Consider the following 23,319-nt stretch of genomic DNA (forward strand, 5'->3'; position numbering starts at 1 on the left):
TTACTTTTGTCAGTTTCAAGTTATTTTAGAGAAAATTGTGGGTTTTTGTCATGAAAAGGTTCCAACAAATTTGTCCATGTCTGTATGTTTCCTGCTTTTTGCTGACACTGAAAAATTAATATCTTGTCATAAATGGCTGTTCAGACTGGAAATTTAACAAATGGCTGACTTTTGCCCAGGACTGTACTTAAGTTTATGTAACTACTTCTGACCACATTTGGGTGTCTACATGTTGCTAGTCAAATTGAGAATGAATTCACAAGGACCAGCAGCAACGCGCCAAATCCTCACAGCAACGTCTACTTTTATTTAGCACAAAAAAATCTCCATGATGACAGTTTTTTTCCTCTCCATCATGAAAACCAAAAGACCACACAATGTGTTTTTGTCCTGATCCATTTGTTCCAATCATCTGATAACATCTCCTCCATTCTGTCCACAAGAGAAACCCAGCAGACACTGGCCAATAGTCATAAAACTCTACTGCTGTAGCTGCTCTTCAGAACATGTGTCAGCTCATTGCTTCCTATCTACAACACTGAACCGTGCAAGGGAACACATTACGCCAAACCAGTTCTTCAAAGAATTTTCTCTTTAAACTCTAGGACACTGTTTATCTACAGCAGTAGAATTTTATGAGGAACTGCCAATCATGTGAGTGCATTAGATTTTACCACCCCCCACCCCTGCAAAAAAAACCCCCACAAAAATCATATTTCACTCTCAGATACATTAAATACTTAACCCCCCCCCAAAAAAACCCGTCTCCTGCCCCCCATCACACTCATTCATGATTCATGCCTCAGTCATGATTCGCCCTCTTTAGTTATCATTAGTCCATGGGTCCACGGTCTGGACTCCTAGCGGTCATCGTTTTCTTGATATTACATTGTTGTTACTTGTTATTGGTTTATGTACACAGGGCTTCTCTGTTGGCATTACAGTGAACGGGAATCACAGGCAGTTAGTGATGAAGCAGCGATCCATCGATTAGAAAGAAAAATATGAAAAGCAAAAAGACCAAAAAAGAAACAAAAAAGTAGAGAAAGATCTCTCCCTTGCAGTAAGTACCACATTAATTAGTCAAAATGAACTGGAAAACAATGACAATCCCATGACAATAACAGAGAGAGTGAAACCGCTAAACAAAAAAGCTAAATTATCCACAGCAGCCCTTGTAATGTCCACTTTAGGTCTTTATCACCTTATTTGATGCTTGTTGGCTTTCTCTTTAAGGTATTCTCTGGTGTTGTATGATTGTTTTGTTAAATGTTGTCAGTTTTTTTTTTTGTTTTGTTTTTTTCTTTCTTGCAAAAGCACCTCAAAAGCATATTTGGACGGGGAGAAAAACAAACTGCTGTACGGAGTCTGTCGACTGTGTCAGCGTGTGAGCAGAATGTTATTAATGCTGCAGGGCATGATGGGAGTTTTTTGTGTGAGGGAGCATCTGCAGTTTGAGGGCGTGTTACAACTCTCGACTCATGACGCGATCGACAATCGCAACCGTTTGCTGTTCTTGTCTGACGATGGCAATTACAGTGGCTTCAGATCCCTGTGCTGAGGGAGATAAAAAGAAAAAAAAAAAACAAAAAAAAACAGAAAGAAAGACAGAAAAAAAGAGAAAAGAGAAGAAATAAAGAAAGAAAGAAAGAGAAGAAAAAAGAAAGAGAGAGAAAGCAAGACATAAAAGAGGAGAGAAACTCCCCTCTCTTGGCCTGGCAGCGGTAGTGCAGGTCCACATGGTCAAAGTTCAAATGTCAAAAAACAAGGAAGAAAAGAAAATGGGCGGTGGCTTTTTCTTCCTAAACCTGGAAGTCCCTCTGTAGTATCGGTCAGGTGGTCAGTGCATGATGTCATAACTTGGCTTCACTATGACGCAAGGAAGGGCTTAATAATGGGAGAGGGTCACTGCAAGACCAAACCAACCTGTAGAACAACGAAAGAAAGAAAAAGAACAACTTTACTGTGATGCTTTGCTCTGTAACTAGAGATGCTTAAAATCTCACAACAGATCAGAATTCTAAAATGGATTATAATCCAACATGTCTACAGTGACCGAACCCTGGATCAGGACTGGACCAGCTCATCTGCATAAGGCCAGTGTGGCTGCAGTTTTTTACTGTAATCAAGCAAACGCACATCTCATATAACCAATCAATTGTTTGAAGACTGAGACCAACTGATTTAAACAAGAGGAATCAGCTGTGCTTCCATAGGACTGGAATGAAAACCTGCAGCCACACCAGCCTTTTGTGGATAAGAGTGAGCCCTGAACACACACAGCAAACTTCTGGATCCTTTGGAACTATGTGGATTTCTGGAAAATCTGCTGATCTGGGCACATATTCTGGAAGCTTTTTAGAGTTTTTAATAGAGTTTATAGAGTAGGGAGAAAACCTTTAGCAGCATAGATTGTTTATTTAAGGAGGACAAATGCAGGAGGACGCTCTGTACTCTTATTTTTGCTGCATAATGCTGGGTTCCACAAACATGTGAAAGTGGTATAAAAGCGCTGATCTAGGATCTGTTCTTGTTAGTAACCTCAACGTATAAGAGGAATCTGAAAGTGATGCACCGAAATGAAAATTCTTGACCAAGACCGAAACCTACATATACTCAGGTGAAAGACCGAAAGCAAAAAACAAAAAGAAAGGGTTATTTTATCGATATTTTCATGGTTTCATGTTTTTGAATTAACATGATAATGATTATGCTTCAAAGGCGACAACCAGCATGTTGGTAAAAAGATCTGAGAGCACCACAGCACAAATTCAATTAAAACAGCTTGCTAAATAATATTAATTATTCAAACTGCAAAACTATGAAAAATAATATTTTGTGTTTTCCCAAAGGCATCTAAAGCTGAATTCCAAAGTGGCTCTATTATTACGATGGAATACACTTTGTTTTAAACGGGCAAAACATGTGAACGTGAAGAGAACTCACGCCTAGCAGGTAGAAGCTTTAGCGCAAAGAGGCAAAGAGTTAATTACCAAAAATATTGGGTGACTCCCATTAATGAATTTCATTAAATCAGTTAATGCTAAAAATCATATAAGCTATAAACCATACAGAACGTGGCTGCAGAAGATCATGTTTGAGAGTTTAAGAAGTCAGCGCAGCTGAGCGAACGAAACAGTGTTTTTAAATCACTATTTCTCATTTTCATCACAAATCAAAGTATTTGCCAAGTGTCAGATTTCAACATGTTATTGAAGACTTATTTAATATTGTTTTTTTTTTTTCTCTATCAGCTGAAAAACTTTCTGGTCTGAAAATTTCGGTGCATCCCTAGAATCTGATCCTAGATCAGAACTTTTGCGTTGAAGAGTTTAATAAATACAATCCCTGACCTTCATTTAAAGCAGTTCAGGCAGAAATTCAGATCATTCCAAACGGTTCACAAACTGTTTTCCACAGCTCAAACTATCTTCATGACATCCACCTAGTGGTAAAAACCTAAAGTGCGATGATGAATAACTAGAGAAGTAACTTTTGGCATGAACCATGATCACTGATTTTCAAATATGTGAAAGTAAGTGTAGGTGAATATAAGCAGAACACAAGTGTGTGTAATGCCTTCTAGAGCACTCTCTGATAAACCTCACAGCTTAAGAGTTTCTATCAAACAGGACTAGACTCTGTACCTTCTCTGGGCCCATGCTGGGACATTTCCAATTGTAGAGATAATACTGCAGGTTCCCGTCTCCGATACCAAACTTCAGCTTCTCCAGAAACGTTTTATTCTCCATCAGGTCCAGTGCATTGAAGACATCAAATTCTTTCTGCAGGGGGAGAACAAGATGGAGAGAGTGAAAGACGTAGTTCAGACACTAAAGAAACAGGGCTTATGTTAAGAGGAAATTCACTAAGTCACTAAGTCAGAATTGTTAACAGCAGTGGTAATAATAACTGGACGTCCAAAGTTTAAATACCTCTAAAAGCTGCCAATACATTGTCTGATGTCTGAGACATTGTTTTACCAATGATTTGAGTCAGTCATGGTGGAGAGGTACATGCAGGATGTTTTAAGGCAACACAGTCCTTACAGAAATGTATTTTTCTAGATTTAATGTTTTTTTACCATTATCAACATATGGAAAATCTGTGTAGGACATGTGTAGGTTCACTAATCATGTTGGACAGTAAACAAAATGGTTATTTTTGTGTCTGAGCTGCTCCTGCACATAAAAATTTCAAAAACACTCCGAATGACTTTGTTTACATCTAAATAACTGAATTATGTGGAAATTCTAAAAAAGGGAATTGCCTAAAAATATGAATCATGCCTGAACCTCAGAAGTTCTGAATTAAAAAACAAACAAAAAAAAGGTGTATCCACTGACCGACTTGGCTAGGATGAGCGCGTCTCCCATCAGCTCGAGCAGCGGCACGCTGGTGTGCACATTGTAGAAGGAGTAAGCTGCCTTCAGACTGCGGTGCACTGGGTGGTTCATGATGGTGGACGGCAGGGTGTAGAAACTCAGGAAGTCTGTCACCTTCCCCTCCGGGTTCTACCAAACCAACAATCAGAACACCAATTATCAATCAATCAATCAGGAAAAGTATTAATAAGAATATTTATACTCGTACTACTAAAGCATTAATAAAAGGAGATTTTCAACTGATTAAGTGCTTAGAGACCTACAGACTGACCAATGGTAATGAAAACATATTAAATAATTTAAACATAAATAATAATATACATACTGGTCATTTTTCAAAATGCTACCTCTCCTTAAAAATGCATGGCATTCAGTCATATGCAAAAGCTTGAACACTCCTGGTCATACTACATTTTGTTGATTTTCTGAATGAAAATGACACCATCTGCAGGGAGCAGACCACATTATGGCATTTCTTCTGGAAATTTTAATGTATAATTACATTTATTTGTTGAGTTTTACATATTGGAGAAAAATTAAAACAAAATATAAAATGTTCCATAACTTTTGCACAAGTCTTCCCCAATATGTTAAATTCAGCAAATAAACAGTAATGAAAATCTGCTGAATTGTGTGTTCTCTGTAGAGGATGTGTTCAATCAAAGGTCAACAAAACATGTCATTTAACCATGGGCGCCCAAACTTTTGCTGCAAATGGGCTGATAGAAATGATGTATGAGGTTTTTGTGACAATGCCTCTGCAAAAATCAGACCAAAAGCCCTACCAGGACCAAATCTTCAACAGAGCCTTCCCAGTTTAGGTCATTAACATGGTGAGCTATTAAACTTATCAGCGTTCTAAGGTTGTCAAGGGCTCTGCAGGTGACGCACCTCTACCACGTAAGTGTCAATGATGTTGTCCTGAGGCAGAAGCCAGTGCTTCACCTCCTCCAGGTTCATAACGGGTGCCAGATGGAACTGGCGCAGGTAGTCCAGCAGCAGACGGTGCACAGCTGGGATGTCCTTCACTGTCATCGGCCTCAAGCCTGGAGTCTTGGGAGCCTATGGACAGAAAGAGACAGCTCTACATGAACATCAACCCAGGAGGCTTTATTGGCAAGACAAATAAGAGTATATTTGTATAGTCAAAGCTTGGGTTACATAATTGGTAGGGCTGTTCTTACACACATAAGACAGGCACAGAGAGAAAGACAGAAATGGAGAGAGAGAAAAAGGGCAGCCAGTTTGTGACCCTGTCAAAATTCTAATTTCTCCAGCACTAACAGCAGCGCCGTTTACCGACAGCAGACATTATTGATACTCCATTGTATACTAATAATTTGTTTGTGTCCAAAATCAGGTATCAGAGGGCATTCCTACTCATAATATGCTGGCATAATCATGGAAGGAAACATGATAAACATAACAAAATAAAGAAGCCCTATAAAAACAGGTGGGAATTACGCTGATTTTGTAGTGTGGTTTGACATAAAACATGCCATGGTAGAAATTTACTGATTCAAACTATTCAGGGTGGTGGGTATAGAAACTAGATGTTTAGCGTTTAATGCTTCTGAAAGCTCCCTCACAGACAGTTATTACACAAAATGATAACAAATATGCTGTCTGATCATTGTTTTATGATAATTTTGGGTAACACTTTATATTTGGATAGTCCACTTTAGATCCTTTGTAGATACTTAATTTACCTTCAAGTTACATTCAACTATATACCGACCAAATTGACTATAATTTAAACCCAACACTCACCCTGGTCCTTGTTTTGTCTCAGCAACTGAATAATGATGAAATTTTCAAAAATATCTTTTAAATTCCCCTTTAATAAAGTCACAGATGACCACAGAATGAGGGGTAGGTAGACAGAAAGCCAAAAAGACCACTGGTGTTCTGAAAGAACTCACTGAGCCACTGCTAAAGCCACCATCCCATTAGAAAATCACAAGTCACAGGCCTTGTTCCACTGCCATATCACACAGTTCTGTAAGACTAGTTGTACACTGCTTTTCTTTCTTTGGCAACTGCATAAGCAAACTTTAAATCAACCATTTTATTTTGTATTCACACAGAATAAGGTAGCTAAAATGCTACATGTACATAGAACCAATTCATGAACAGCTACATCATTATGCTTCCCACCCACACAGTTCTGCGGTCTGAGCATGATTAGATAACTGCACACACAGCTTGTAAGTGTTCTGTGCCAAACTGTATCTGTGTGGAAATGTCACTAGAACGGCTAACCTTCATGCTTGAAAAGGTCCGGCCCTGCAGTGGAAAGAGGCCATAGAAGCCTCAGTACCTCTATGAGTGCTAAAGAAGGAATAAAAAAAGAAGAGCTTTGGAATAGAGGACCAGCGTGTACCTCTGGCAGTCGATAGAGCTTCATGGTGCGTTGCATAGTCATGTTCCGACTCAGGTGTGAAAACTTCACCTCGATCAGCTTCCGTGGGTTCAGAGAGCGGTGCCAGTACCTATATAAGCAAGATACATAACAATACATAGGTGTAAAGTTACAGGAATTACAGAAAGGCCTTTAGTTTCCAAAATATCATCCACTGTTCTAAGGACAGATTAAGTTTATGAACGTATTGAGGGAAATATTTCATAAAAACCTGATCCACCACCATGCTATGATGCTAAACAGTTTAGAGTGTTACCTGCAAGTGCCCACTGGTTTGGGCAGTACCACTCCTGCAGTGTAGACAGCCTGGAAGATGCCCTGAAGGTTGACCCGTCTGGTGATCTCTCGGATCAGGACCGGAGCCACACGCTTGGAGCGCAGCTTCTTGTGCACACACAGGAAGTTAATCTCCACCATCTTCTTCTCTCTGGGAGATAAACAGCACAGATTCCACATGTGCAACTCATCTATCAGATATTTCAGTGCAGTAACTATGCACACTGTATTTCATGTACTAGGGCTGAACGATTTGGGGAGGAATATTTAACTGCATTCTTTCTGACCGATCCGCAATTAATTTTTAATTCATTGAGCTCCATGGCTTTTATCTTCCACCAAGAAGACCAGTCCATCCATGTTTCACACTTGAGGTTTAAACAGTAAACTAAAAATTGATGAAAACTTGAATAATTTTGATATAAAAACAACTAATAATTCAGCTCGCTGCAAATATCACTAATTGAAAGGAACAAAATTGTGCAAATGCCTTAGGCCTGTTTTAGACAAAACACCTCTGCACCGGTTTGCATGTTGTTTGTTTACACATATAGCGTTTACGCTGGAGTATAGTACAGCAGGGTTATACTAAACGGTCAGCTATCATGTGATTTAAACAATTAATAATAAGAATTGCAATAATAATTGCATTATTTTGTATTAGAAAATTGCATTTGTCTTATTAGCTCTACTTTGACCCCAGAAAGCAGTGTTCTTTTTATATATCAGTGGACAAAAGCTTTATTACTTTTAATAATTCAACTTGAATCTAAACATAAAGTCACATGAAGGCAGGTGGACCATGAAAATAGAGTGAAAGCAGTTTCCAATTTTTATCCAATTCTTCTTATCATTTATTTTTTATTCGATATTCCTGGGGTGCTTTTGCTTGTAAATAATACTTCACTCTTATGTACTTTGAGGATAAATAAATTCATGGCATGATAGAAGCTGAAAATTAAGCTGTATGAAGAGAGCAATCATTGGAAGCTGCCATTTACAAGCTGTATTTGAACGAGAAGCACTACAGGAGCAGAATCATAGCAACAATGCAAGAGCAGCTGTGCTTCAGGTTGGAAATATGGGCTGAGGGGTCAAACTAGGAAAATGCGTTAACAGCGTTTAGTTTAAATTAAAAGTAAATTAGTTTAATATGCGTTAAAGAACTGTTTACCATCCGTAGGGGTTTTCTGACTTGTGATAATTGTTCAAGCCTAGATCTACCAGAAAGTGTACAAGTGACTTGACACGTTTAATTTGCATTTGGTAACAGATCTGTAGAATTTGCCTTTTGATGTTTTTAATAAATACACATTGTGCAAAAGTCACCCCTTTCGAAAATATATGTTTTGTTGATTTTCTAATTGAACACATCCTCTAAAGGGAATAATCTTAAATATGGCATTTTAGTGCAGTAGTTCACCATCGTGGGGGAAAAATTAAAACATAAAATGCACTGGAAGTTTTACACAGATTTTGTTTTCAATGTGTTGAATTCAGCAAATAAATTGTAACAGTGCATTAAAATGTTCAGCAGTGTGTCCTCTATAGAGGATGTGTTCACTTATTTTCAACAAGCTCTTTAATTTTTAACTTATTTTGGGGGTGCCCAAACTTTTGCTGACAACTAAACTTTAATGCTATAAATTCTGATTTCCCAGTCTCTGCTCAAGGCAGCCCAGTATTTACAGTGGTCATACAATACCTGTGACAGCTAACCAACACCTCTGCTGATGTATATTTGCACTTTTTCTAATGTTGTATAAACGTCATGTGAACAAAAACACCGTAGCTTTCCAGATAAACAATTTTGAACATTTTCCATGGTACTTTAATATGTTAGAGTAGCTACAATTCCACTTCCAAGAAAAGGATGGAGCGGAAGCATCAACCCCCTCAGTAAGTGACTTACATGTCATAAATGCGGATGTTGGCTGGGATGGCACTGATGAAGCCCACCAGTTTCTGGTTAGAGTTCACCCTCACTCCACAGTGCCACTGTGGCAACCAGCCCGGGGGGCGCAGAGCCCTAAAAAGAGAAAGAGAGTGAGCGACAGATGCCTGCATGACAGTAAGAGAGATAGTGGGGACTGCAGATGGTAGCAGAGGTCAGCAAATAAGAACTTAGTAAAGTCTCCCCTGCACACCCCACATTCTTCGACCCTGAACACAGCCTGGAACATGCACCTACCAAAGCAGGAACTCCGGCGAGTAGTCAAAGCGGAACATGTTATCATCATCCTCCACGTAGTTCTCATTCAGGAGGGTATACAGCTCCTTAAGCTGAGCATAGTGAACAAGAGATGTTAATTCACAAATGTGACCACAGCTTTTAGTTTTTAGTTATCCAATAATGGGTGCCCACGGCAATGAGCTACACTGTGATCAGTGACCATTAAAATGTTGTCTAATTAGATATTTCCAAAAAAAAAAATTTGATTAAAACAGTTTTATTTGATAAAACCGTACTTTATCATTCATCACCAAGGTGTATAATATTCTTTAACTAAAAGAAAATGCAGGTGAATAAAAAAAAAAGTGGTGGGCATTTTTTTATTTAAATCATTTTAATTTAATAAAAATCATTTGTCTACTGAGTATGTTTTGTTGTCCTGGAGCATATTTTTTGTTACTTGGCTCACTCACTTTTTAGATGTTAGTAATTTTAATATTTTTAATCACTTCTATATTTTATTGTTTAACTTCAACAATTTTTGTTACTTTTGTGTGCCCAGCAGTAGTGGATCGCACTGTGATTCAATCAGAGTAGCGGGCAGATCTTTCTGACTGACATGTAGACGTGAAAAATGAATAACATTAAACAACGAATCAGCCAAGCAAGAAAAATGGACTGAAGCAAACAATAAATGCTACAAGACACTAAAATGTAATCAAACACATGAATCATCATTAAATCGTTTGATAAAATACCGTTTTTTTATTTGCATGCATTTATCACTCGTCTTTTTATCAAGGCATATTTGTTATTTCTATCGTCAAACAAAAGCCACCTTGATGATGAATAAAAAAAATCTCAAACTGTATTTTATCATATCCACACTGTTTTCTCCAAATAGCAGGTGAAATCAAAAACTGTTTAAACTTTAAATTTGAACACATTTTTACTATGTGAGATGGAATTAATAAAAATGAAAGGATGAAAACAGAGTGCGTTGATTATATTTGTAATGTGAATCAACCCCACACTATTTTCATCCTTTAATTTTTGTTAATCCCTTGTCACATAAAAGAACCTTAACCATGCACAATGAGCACTGAGGCACAGCTGCCTGATTTTTCAGGACCCCAAAACAAAAAGAAAACTACAATCTAACTTTTAGAGCTCCAATCTAGACTACACTGTAATACCACAGGCTTTTAGGTTGTGGTCATAGCCTGTCTAAACAGAGGAATTCACTCAGGAGACGAAAAGAGCAAATCTGGTTTGAGCATTAAGACTTTGTCTCAAAGGACCACAACAAAGTGACAGAAAATGGCTTGGGGGCTAGAAAAAGCAAATTGGCTTAGTTAGACTTGGATGCTGTTGGTGGGTGTATCTGTCTGAGTATGTCTCACCACGGCGGGGTTGCCCAGGTCCAGTGAGTCCCAGGTGAAACCCTGAGGAAGGCTGTAGGGCTCCTCCCGGATGTTATCTTTATCAGGCTCAATGCAGCCGTGTGATGTCACCGTCTCTCCTACATAAGAAAACAACAGTAAGCCAAATAAGCTCAGGGAACAAACACGTTCAACATTAAACACGCTCCACTGAAACTTTAACCGGGGTGCCCAAACTTTTGCATATGACTAAGTATAAATACCCGTTTTGAACCAGAGCTGCAAAGATTAGTTGATCTAGTTGATATAGTTCTTAGTAGACTTGCGAGGTTGTGTGTACTTTCATTGCCTGTTTTAACATTAGAGGAAATGTGGTAATATCACAGACCGCTTATAAGAGGAATTTAAATTTCTGCATAATAAAATGGTTAAGATGTAAACAAAGTCAATCGGGGTGGTTTGGTGTGAAATGCTTAATTCTAGAGAAACTTACCGGTGGTAACAAGAACCAGACATGTGAAGCGTTTAATGCCTCTAAAAGCTCCCTCACACAAAGTCATTACATGAAATGATGTATGAAGACTTATTCTGATGTCTGAGACACTGTTTTATCATAGTTTTGTGCTAAACTTTTGGTCTAAACAAATATTCTAATCAATTTATTTTAATCTTTTCATGGTGGAGAGATACATCAAGGGTGTTCTAAGGCAAAACAGTCCCCAAAGAAAACTTTTTTCCCCTCAGATTAACCACTATTTTACCAAAATCAACATTACATATAAAACTCAGAAGACACCTGTAAGTTCACTGGTGGATTTGGATAGTAAATAAAATGGCTGTATTTGTGTTGGAGACATGGTGACCCCTGGTTCCTATCAGCACCACTGTAAAGAAATCCAAGTCTGTAAGTTTCTCTAGAATGAACCATTTCACACCAAACCGCTCTAAAAGACTGTTTACGATAAGCTCATAGACACTTATCATAGACTTCACTGCATAAAGTAGCACAGAAATGCAGCACAGTACCTAGTTTCGGGACAGGCTGAGTATCCCAGAACTGGTAGCTGCGGCGTGAGGCCTCTTCCATGGTTTTGGCTGGTCCTGGTCCCACTGAGAAGAGCTCGATGGCTTTCTGGATCTCCTGAAGCTTGTCGGCAGGTAGGGAGTTTACCTGGAGAGACAAAGAAAGAGAGATAAACAGAAAGGAAAAAAAATGAAAGCTGCAATACAAAAAGGGGACAAAAAAAATTCTGAATGTGCCACAAGGGTAAACACTCACTTTGGCCAATGGGTCCTGTGCTAAGTCCTTTCCTCCAGACTTGTCTTTCTTTTTCTTTTGTTTCTTTTTCTTTTTCTTGGCCCCTGTGTCACCTTTTTCCCTGTAAGCCATATAGAACACATCCAGAACGAAACGATTAAAAACACATACCCAACTTTAGGAGTGGGGCGATACGACGACATTTATCATGATAAACTGCCACATTACATCAAAGTATGCTTTTCTGACATACTCACGTATCATGGATATGGTACTTGAATGCTGACCGACTGCATGTTATTTTACTAAGGATCTTAATTGGATCTCTTTAACTGGATTTAGTGGAGAGCGGTATGTAAAAAGTACATTTTTCTTCCATTCTACTTTCACTACTTTAAATCTGGCGCACTGAAATCACCCACTCAGCACCAAGGCCCACGAGGCCCACACTCAGAAGAAAACAGGACATAAGCAGGGAATCGATTCAGGAAAGGAAAGTTTAGTGCAGCAAAAAGAATGTTTGATTTGTTTGGCCAAAATATTTTATTTGTTCAGTATGTTCTATGAAACATGTTCTATGTGCAGAAACAGAGTTTTAGTATTAAACAGTTGAAAGCTAACATCTTACTATATTAGCACTGCACAGCGTGTGAACAGTGGACACTTATTAAAGGAATAAATCTAAAGCAGAATGTAAACAGAATTTTTGACAGCTGATTATTTTATTACACCATATTTATTTATCCCTGCCCTGTTAAAAGGACTCAAACTGCAGTGCTGTGTGTTGGCTCAGGTTGGGCTCGGACAGAAAATTCTCAGGCTGTATTCGGGTTTAGACCAAAAGTTTAGGCCCTGTTACTGCTCTACCACTTTATGCCTTGCTTTGACCAAACGTCAAGAAGAAGACATCTTAATGTGTATCATGTATCCTGAAAGCGTCGTTTCACCCACCGCTAAATTAGAGATTTGGCCCATAAAGTAAAAGTATCTGGTGAAAAAAAACATGCAAAAATCTGAAAAACAAATGGTAGCCTTCTATCATTAGCTTATATCAATCAAGCAGAACAGTGCATCCTAAAGAATGAACACTTTTTGCAGCAGATCAACACTGAATATGTTGACAGTGTGCTTCTCTCAAACACAAATGTTTGAAGAGGCAGCATGCAGAGGCTAGAATATGACCTCCCTCAACCGTGTCAGAGAAGGCTGTGCTTTCATCCGAATCCACTAACTCAGATTTTCGATTATCCAAACTGGCAGAGCCTTCAAATTACAGCATTTCTTTTACCCTGACAGACGCACGCAGGCTAATAATCAGAAGCTCAGCTAGATAGCTAATAATAATAATAAATCATTACTCATGTAGCACTATTCATTAGAAGAATAAACATTAACATTAACATTAGAAGAATAAAAACACTATGATCTAAAAGCACTATTACAAACAAGAGAAAATGAGCCACACACTACTTCTAGTCACACACTAGCCTAAACAAATGTGTTTTTAGTCTGGATTTAAAGGGGAATTCCACAGATTTTTTTACATTTCTGCTTAATCAAAGGTTAAGATGTAAACAGAACCATTCAGAGTGGTTTATGTGAAACGTGCCATTCTACAGAAACTTGGTGAGTCAGAACTGTCCAGTGGTGGTGATGGGAACCAGATGCCTGAAGTTTAACGCCTCTAAAATCTCCTTCATGATAAATTATTACGCAGAACGGCTACAAATACTCTTCCGGATGTCTAAGATGTTGTTTTATGATAGAGTTTTGAGATAAGAACGTATCCTAAAACACGTACAGAGTATCGTAAGGCAAAACAGCCTCCAAAGAAAACCTATTTTATTACACTTACTACTATTTAATCATCATCAACATGCAGGTTCACTAGTGATGTTGGATAATCAAAAAAATAGCTATATTTGTATTGTAGACATCACAACTGGTTGATAAGTTTCCCTAAATTAACTATTTAACATCAAACTACTCTGATTGACTTTATATATTAACTAATATTAAATTATGCAGAAAGTTTGAAAAATGGAATATAATTTCCCTTATAAACACCTATCGAGTTTGCATTTCTGATATTCTCTGGAATGCTATTCCGGAAGCCAGGAGCTACGTAAGAAAATGATCTTCCCCCAACTGAGCTGTAAGAGATCCTGGGGGTTGTGAAGTAGTCTGGATGGGCTGTAACGCTTTAACAGATCAGTAAAATGTGCTGGAGCTTGGAGCTCTAAATGTCTCAAACAAGACCTCATAGTTAATGCAGTACTTAACAGGAAACCAGTGTTAACCGAATAAAACCGAATAAAAGGCTTAAACCTTATCTGTGGCATTCTGATGAGAATATCATGCTTGCAGAAAATAAGTCTATTTATCATTGATAGATATTAGAAGAAAACACAAATAACCTGTCCTTGGTCAGTTTTCCTATAATATAATTCACTGTGTATGGTAAAAGCTGCTCCCTGACCACCAGTGGACCGTGAACCTCAATTAAGGAACTGCTGCTCTAGTGAGAGTCACCAAAACACTCACTGTGAGGATTAGATGGAAAAGAGAACAGAAGAGCACTTCAAAGTAAGACTGTTTTAAATATGATTCATCAAGTATTTTATTTACCCACAATGTTTCCAACTACTGTGCCAAACCCCACGATGACTCAACTCTGCTAAATCTTCAGATTGTATTTAGAGCACAGTAAGATGCATTTAATGTGCATCCAGGATATATTCTTATACAAAGGAGAAGAGAGAAAAAGAGAGTGAAAGAGAAAGAGAGAATGGCCCTACAGAGACCCTAGTGAACAAAAACAGCAGAAACAGGTAGAATACCCACTTTTAAAAAGAGCTTGGACAACTGGAAGGACAAACAATAGTGCTAAACCAACAAACAGCAATGAATACAGGTGAACACATGAAAATATTATGGTTGAGGTCTTTGTAAAACAAAGTGAACTAACCATGTTAACGTTTTTGTTGATACGTAAATAAAACAATTCAGAGTTGTTTGAAGTGAAATGGTGCATTGTGGAAAAACTGCTTTAGTGGATTTCTTTAAAATAGTAGTGACAGGAACCAGGGGTTGCAATGTCTAGAACCCAAGTATAGCTGGTTTTTGTTTGTTTCTTTTAGTCTTCAAATTGTAAAATAGAAGCAAATCCAGGAAAAAAAACAAAACAAAAAAAAACAAAACTTTTGGTTCTATTTTGCATTACAACAATCTGCATGTACCTCTATGGCATTCGTGGACATTCAAAATGTTTTAGGCCAAAACCTTATCTGAATACTATCAGAAAACAAAGTCTCAACCACCAGGCAGCATAACCATCTAATTTAACAGTTTTCTGTGAGATACCTTTCTACATAATTCAAGGATCCAGATATCTGGTTCCTATCACCATCACTGTGAATAACTGTGACTTGGTAAGTTTCTCCAGGCTGGATCATTTCAGATTAAACCACTCTGAACAACTTTACTTTTTAACAATCTAATTATGCAGATTTTTAAAACAATTGGTTGAATTCCCCTTTAACGTAGAAAACACACCCATATACCTTCCATCTTGTCAGGCACAACACACAGCAGGTCTATCCCTAGCTGAGCAGAGCTAATATGGGTTTAGCTAAACCAGAGTCAGGACACAGCAGCGTACTTACTGAGGAGCAGCAGTTAATCCTATTATCATCCAAAGGGGGGCAGAGAGGTGAGGGCACCGAGCTACATTTGTTACTGTGGGACAGATGGCATGTTACACTACCCTGGGGGGAAAAGCGTGCGGTTGTGAGAGGATGAGGGACCTGCACTATGACACAGAACAAAGGCAAGCGAAAGAAAGAAATTGCGCTAAATGGTGGTTCGACAGGATTCTACCCCTGCTGGAGGGAAGAGGCCACCAAAACAAAACCTCCGCAGCTCCCCCACCAATGCTGCTTTCAGTCTTTACTGCCTGAATGAACACTATACTGTACTGTCAAGCATAGGCCCAGCCAGTATGTATGGCGCTTTGTGCTGCAAGATTGTATGTGTTCATTCAGATGATGGTTACACCTCCTACATGCTCATGGTGTTGGTGGGAGTTAAAGAAAATGGCTTAATGAAAAAAACAAATGTACACAATTTTACCCTTATCCCAAATGTAGGGGCCCGGTCTATAGTCCACATGACCGCTGTTACTTATTAGCTACATTAGCCTCACAGCTCCAGCACAAAATTGAACAAGCAAAGTTTATCCACCAATCATATATATATATATATATATATATATATATATATATATATATATAAATATATATATATATATATATATATACAGGGTGTCCCAAAAAAAAGGACATCATTTCGTAGTCTAATAACAGCCAATTCTCCCTCAAATGATCTCAAATTTCAATAAAATGTGTAAAAACTAACCAAATTTAATTTTTAATGTTTTTTTCAGGTTGAAGAATGGCGTTCACTAGAAACGAAAAGGCATTTTGTGTGTTAGAACATGCTCGAGCACAGTCAAACAAGAGTGTGCAGCCTGCATTTTCGAGAAAATTCAATAAAAATGCACCAACTGGACATGGCACAAAAAATATTCAAAGAGGAAGGCTGTCTGTGCAGGGCAAAGGGATCTGGACGACCACCAGTATCGGAGGACATTACATTTGTGAATCTTCGTGAAATCGGTTACAAAATCTACCTCTGAATTTCTTGTTTGAATACTGATAAATAAATCTTGTATTGTTCAACATGAAGCCTATTTAAATTCGTTTGCCTGGGACATGTAGTTACTCAGATATTCACATCTCAAATGACGTCAAATTTTTTGGCACACCTCGTATATGATTCAATATTATTCTACTTTGAATAATGTAAACGAGATTTTTCAGTGAACCATTCCTTTAGCATATATTACTATTCATAAATTTTGATAGAAACTTGACAACTCCATAAACCAGCCAATAGCTATAACATCATAGGGAGTGAAATGCTGGCGGTTGATTCATTTGCAAAAACAGCCACTATGAACAATAGAAGGTAGTACTTTTAATCTAGGAATGCAAACTAGCTAGATTAACAGCGAAGATATTAAAATGTATAAACACCAGCACATCTTACTCCACACCGTGAACTGATGAGTCTACATCTCAGCAAAAAATGATGCAAGTAGAACAAAGACTTTCACTGGCACTTTACAACGTGGGCTCCATATATTGAAAGTGAAAGTACAATGAAACCTTTGCCTTACATTCCACACGTTTCACCACATCTGTGGCCAAAGCAAACAGCTCTCTGAGGTACTGGCCTACCTGTAGAATGATAACTGTTCCCTGTAGATGCAAAAATTGGCCACTATGTTAGGCGTACCTATCTTGTTTCTACACTCAATGTCCATTTTACCAGCTCCCTTACCATATAGGAGCATTTTGTAGTTCTACAATTACAGACTGTAGTCCATCGGTATCTCTGCATGCTTTGTTAGCCTTTCTTTACTCTGTTCGTTAGTGCTTAGGACCCTCACAGGACCACCACAGAACAGGTTATTTGGATGGTGGGCCATTCAGCACAGCTGTGACACTGAAATGTTAGTGGCATGTTAACTAAGAAGGCTGATGAATCAGCCCACTAAACTAATGGACTACAGTCTATAAATGCTGTATAAACAGTAACAGTATGTCGACCAGTCGAGTTAAAATGTATTATTTTACTGTTTCGTTACGTTCTGAGCAACTTCACGTCGTTTTATGGTTTTGGGAGACAGAACAGAGCAAGATTTTCCATCTTTGCCATCTATTAACTCTTCACGTACAAATTTAAGTTAAAAACAAAAGCCCATTAGGAAGCGGCTTACAAAACAAAGCTAGCTTTATCTGCCTGGTTAGTATGTAGCTGGTGTAGCTGTAAATCTGCCAAACAACGGATTTTTCAACCCAAAAAATCAGTAAAATGATAAGTATAATACGCGGTCCTCAGTAGACCGCGTACACATACAGAAAATACACGATATTTTCAATCGTAGATGGGAATTAAAACGCCTTTTCTTGACTGAGATTAAAACTAGTCATAGCTATTAAGCTGCTACCAGCATGCTGGCTTGGCTAGTTGGCTAGCAAGAACATTGGCGGCCTTCTTTATAGGACTTCCAACGCAGTCAGCCAAACTCTTTATTCACTGTAGCTGCCCAAATGCTATATTTAGAAACAAACACCCATCATAACCACAGATTTAGCTTGTTTTGCAGCGTATTAGATATAAAATCAGCTCATTTATCCGTTAGGAAACCCATTACACAGGCTGCTTCATGTTCCAGCTAGCTGCCGTTAGCAACCTTGCACATATTTTAGTGAGCAGGACAGCAGTCTGTAAATTAGATATGTTAGTGGAAAACACTGTTATTGTTCTCAGACATGAATTAGTTTAGAAATATCTCGCTGGAAAAGAAAACCCTGGCAGGTCAGAGCGTCTCCGCCAGTGTGAACTGACAGTAAAGCAGCCCTGTGCTTACAGCACACAGCAGCAGCTTAGCTTGAGCAGCAGAACTAAAGCAACGAGGCTTTAAGTCCCGCCCATCTCTTTACAACGCACTCATTTGGCCCAATTGTCGTTTAGATTGTGTTGTCAATCAAACAAACGGGCCAATCGTGATCGACCGGTGGGCGGATTCCTGTGACTCCAGCCTCCACTGACCCAGCCGTATGACGGCCGAGCCTTTAGGGCTGCGGGGCGCGACTGTTTTAAATCTCTAACTCAAACAGCGGAGGTGTTTGCATCGCTCACCCATCTTCAAAATGGTGCTCTTCATTTTCGCAGTCGCTGCAGTGTCCGTGGTCCTCTTCTAGCTCCGCTTTTTCCTCCGGCTTCGGTGCTGTCTCATTCTCATCCGCCATGTTTAACCAGGAAATGAGGGACTGGTCTTGCAAAAGTCCAAACACACCCACAAAAGCTCCCATTGGCGGGACTCTCGCACAGCATTGTGGTCTATGTAGTTTAAAGCACACATACAGATGTACATACAGATATATATGTACATACATATACATAATGCATGTTTCTGTACATGAGTAAAAGTAGAAGTACTTTGGCAAAACATTACTTGAGTAAAAGTACAAGTATTCAATATTTCTACTTCCGAAAAAAGCACTTGCATGTGTAAGTAAAGTACTCTGAGCTACTGAAAAAATTGTGTAATGTTATTTTGATGAAGAAGCTGTATTATGGAAACCTGTGTTTACATAGTTTTTCATGGTTTACATAGTTAAAGTCTCTTTAAAAGCAAGTGTTTGTCAGCATTATATGCTACAAGATCTTAAATAACTCAAATACGTTTACTGGTGATACTTTCAAAATACCTTCACAAGTAAGTACTTTTGTTCTTTTTACTGAGGTAAAGAGGTGAAGAGTTTCATTCCAAAATGCTGTATATCCATTTGTGTACATTTTTATATATAATATTTCTTTGAAAAGAATAACAGCTGATTTATGATGAAAAAATGCTGTTTTGTTTGTCCAATATAGGGTTTGGTTAGGTTCTTTAAGAAAATCTATCTATCTATCTATCTATCTATCTATCTATCTATCTATCTATCTATCTACATGTATAAAAACTTTTTTTGAAAATTTTACAATGCAAAGAACTGTTTAATCAAGCAAATGGTTCTTTGAGTGTTCAGGGTTCTACATAGAACCATTTACTTTACTAAGGAACCCTTGAAGAACCATCTTTTTTTAGAAGTGTAGTGTCGTTAATAAGGTGTGCAACAATATGATATATAGTAAATATAGTATTATATAGTAAACTTGTTCTTCATCCTAATTTTGTTCAAAACTTTGAATTACTTAAAATATTAATTAACAGATTAACATGACAGAAATAATATTTGCAAGCACTGCTTATTTTTTTCTGTATTGAAAAAATATTTTGAATTTTTCATTACAGAAAAAAATAATATCAAACCAAATAAAACATGTTGTGAATCGTTACATATCTAGTATTTTCAAAATATTGAAAATAGATTTCCCCAGATGGTGGAATATGGCAGCCAGGACCATAAATATGTTGCTACTTTTTGGCTGCAATATTTTGTGGTTTATTTAACTTTCTCTTTGTTTTAAGCCCAAATTTTTCTTGTACAACAGTTTGCAGCATGACGTTAAGCAGCTAATGATGCTTTGAACAATGGAGAAAAGCCACGTCACCTTTAAGAGTAACTGTCTTTGGTTTTTGGTGTTTTTATACATTTATTTCTCTTTATTTTACAAAGATGTGCTATTAGGTTTGATACTTTTTGTCAATGAAATTAAAACTAGTACTTGATCAGCTTTATTATACTTTTTGCAAAGTTTCACATTCACAAATTAAATTTTACAACAAATTACCTCTTTCTGATATCTTTTTGAGAAGTTAAACATTTTTGTTTTCTTTTTTTTTTGGTTGTTTTAGTGCATCTCAATGTATATGGAGCATTTTACTTAGTTCAAACTGCAGTTCCACAGTAAAAAATATATACATATTTAAAACAGCAACTAAGTATTTATTATTCAAAATCATCATTTATAGGATACTTTCGATTGGGATATGGCCGTCCCATTCTTTAACCCCTGAATTTACTCTTATGAAAATAATATTTCAAGTTTTTTGGTATTTTTTTCCATTTTTAAAGAGCTTTTTGATTTATTTTAGAGTGAAGCTGAAAGATTTAATTTTATCTTTATTCAAAAATGCTGTCCCAGTTTTCGTGTCTCTACCGAAAAGTGTTTTAGTTCATAGGCGGAGCCTTATTTTAGCCACACCCCTGTATTTTAGAGCAGGAAGTGAGACTGCATCCCTGTCCCTCATGGCCACACGGTGAGCAGTTAGACCCCATTGAAGTAATTTTGTCCTAAAGTCTGAAAATCTGTGTGCAACATACCGAAACACATATTTTTTGTAATTAAGTTAACCATTTTCTGTTATAATGAAAATATTATGATTTTATGTGTACAGCTGTTCAAAGCTGTGTTTGCTAGTCATGCCCTGGCTAGAGTTTTTGAGTTCTGCTAAAAATGAGCTAAAATTGTCTCTACCGACATAAAAACAGCCACTACTGAAACATTTGGTAAAGGTTCAGTAGTGTTATGATTGTTGGTAGTGACAAAATGGAATGTTCAGTCATTTATTTTAACACAATAAACATAATTAAGGTACAAGGTCACTCCAAGCAAAAGGAGTCTAAAGTCCAAGTCAGTTAAACGTCTGAAATGTGTTTTCAACTCTGAAACGATTCGGGATTATGATGATCCATGTCTGTGAGACAAGCTGCATTGCTGTACTCAGTGTGTACAAGAGGGAAAAACTCACCTTCAATGTCCACATCTTTACACTAGATGGGGCTTTACTGTATCTGTTTCAGAGAGCTGTTGCTACAATCGCCTAGATATGACCACACCCCGTGACAGCAACCTCCTTTTTTTCCTTCTTTGCTTTTTTTATCAATATTTTTGTGATATTACATTTGGAGAATACTCAGATATTACATCATACACACAAAAACTATGACATTATTAGGCATTATAATATTAGACATGGTAAGTTTTAGCAGCTTTGCTGTTCAAAGGCCTCAACATGTCTACAGAAGTGTAAAGGAACTTCAAAACAAAAAAGTCTGAAGTTACTTTTAGGTTTAACTTAAATGACTTAATGAATGTGAAATTGTTCATAGAGGACAAAGCAATATTACAGTGTTATCAAAGTCAGTGTGATTTGTTTGAGATTGTAAAACAAAAACATGTCAGAAATGTTAAACAATCCATTAAAATAGTACAATCAGAAATATCCATTCAAATGTTGGATTCTTGCATCATCCTTTTATAGAAGGAGCACCGAGGAGAGATGATCTCCGAGAACTTGGGTTACAACACGTCAGGATAGTTGTTATAAAGAATCTTAAAATTTGTTTCCCTAATTTTGCTGGGAACAAGAAATTTATGAAAGGCCATCTGCATTCCACTAATCTGAATTTTTATCCAACATGTTGACCCCAATAAGTAAGAGTAAGAGTGAAGGAATGCTGCTTGACAAAGAACCAACTTAAATGTGCTTTGAATCAAGGTCTTAGGCTGAGTGGAGTGCCATTTTTAACCATGATACGTTCTTTTACAGGATTTTTGACACAATGTTGTTTGCTGAATAGTTTGTTTTTCTGTTAATAAAAGTGTTTAACATAAAAAAAATCTGCTTTTGGCTTAATAATATGTCACTTTCATAAATAAAATAAACCACCCGTCACCAGAATGCAGGATTCTGTCTCTAAACCTTCAAGAACTTTAGGACGAACACCAAATGTCTCGCCTAAGTTTGGAAAATCTCCCTTTTTCTGGTCTCAAAGTTTGGATCCATGATCAAGTCATACATTTACATTTGTTTAATGTTGCTTTGTGGTCCAGAAGATGGCGCCATAGGTGTGAGTCCCTCCAGCATACACACGCAGCACGCTACAAACAATCTCAGGCAGGTCCTAATCTCAGTTTATAAAATGTAGACCTGCCTTTTAAACTACAGACTATCATTTGAAAGTAAAACAAATCAAAACATTCATTTGCATTTGTGCAACACATTTGAAACTGCTGGACAAAAACTGAGCAAAGAAATACAAAGAATAATAACTTATTTTAGTTAGATTGACTACTATTGTAAAAATTATTTAATAACGTAAATGATTACTGTTGTAATTACTGTACTGCAATGTAATGATTCAGTTAATGGGCCTCATTCAAGAACTGTTCTTAAGAAGAAACTCTTCTTAAAACCCACTTACACGGTTTTACGAAGATTCTGACATTCACCGATTTTTCTTATGTGGGATTTGTTCTTAAGTAAGAACAGAATCTACACACACTGAAGAGCACAAAGGCAACAGTTAAGAACACATCATAAATCTGATATAGGCTTTTTTAGGACTTTTCGCAAGAACAAATTTAAGAAAAAAACTAGAAAAATATTGGCGAATGAGGCCCAATGTTCTTAATTAAGTATTATTTTAAAATATTTGTATTTACTCAAGTATTACTCAAGTATTACCAAATGTTTACTGAATACTTGTGTTTTCACTGAATTTTTCATTTAGACCTTCAAAGTACTCATTTCAAATCTCAGTCTAGATTTCTGTCTTTTTCTCTTGCAATCAGTTGAGGTTCCTTGCATATTAATTGACTGTTTTTATTAAAACATCCAACCAAATTCATATCAGAGCAAAATGAACCACCACTAAGCTAATATGTCTCTGTGTAAGACTATTACTGTGTAAGACTATCACACACCATCAAACAAAGGAAACACTTCATTTATTAATTAAAACAATTACTTCTCAGGCTGTGTTTATACTTGTAGTTTGGTTTCCTTGGTCCAGACTAAAGCAGAGGATGATATGTAGTATCATACACAGTTGCATTTTAGT

The 23,319-nt window shown here is 37.3% G+C and overlaps 1 protein-coding gene across 1 annotated transcript; it reads right to left on the reverse strand.

The window, feature by feature from the left end:
* Positions 1-273: 273 nt before the first annotated feature.
* On the reverse strand, positions 274-18,804 carry nmt1a (N-myristoyltransferase 1a). Its single transcript, XM_036589948.1, has 12 exons — positions 18,665-18,804; positions 11,918-12,017; positions 11,665-11,809; positions 10,660-10,778; positions 9,275-9,366; positions 8,996-9,112; positions 7,064-7,234; positions 6,769-6,877; positions 5,277-5,447; positions 4,347-4,514; positions 3,648-3,785; positions 274-1,926 (listed from the first exon to the last, which is right to left on the reverse strand). The coding sequence occupies exons 1-12, from the start codon at positions 18,772-18,774 to the stop codon at positions 1,906-1,908; spliced, it is 1,461 nt and encodes a 486-aa protein (XP_036445841.1). The 5' UTR covers positions 18,775-18,804; the 3' UTR covers positions 274-1,905.
* Between the last annotated feature and the right edge of the window lie 4,515 nt (positions 18,805-23,319).

Source organism: Colossoma macropomum, unplaced genomic scaffold (genome assembly GCF_904425465.1).
Source record: "Colossoma macropomum unplaced genomic scaffold, Colossoma_macropomum, whole genome shotgun sequence".
Classification (NCBI taxonomy): Eukaryota; Metazoa; Chordata; class Actinopteri; order Characiformes; family Serrasalmidae; genus Colossoma; species Colossoma macropomum.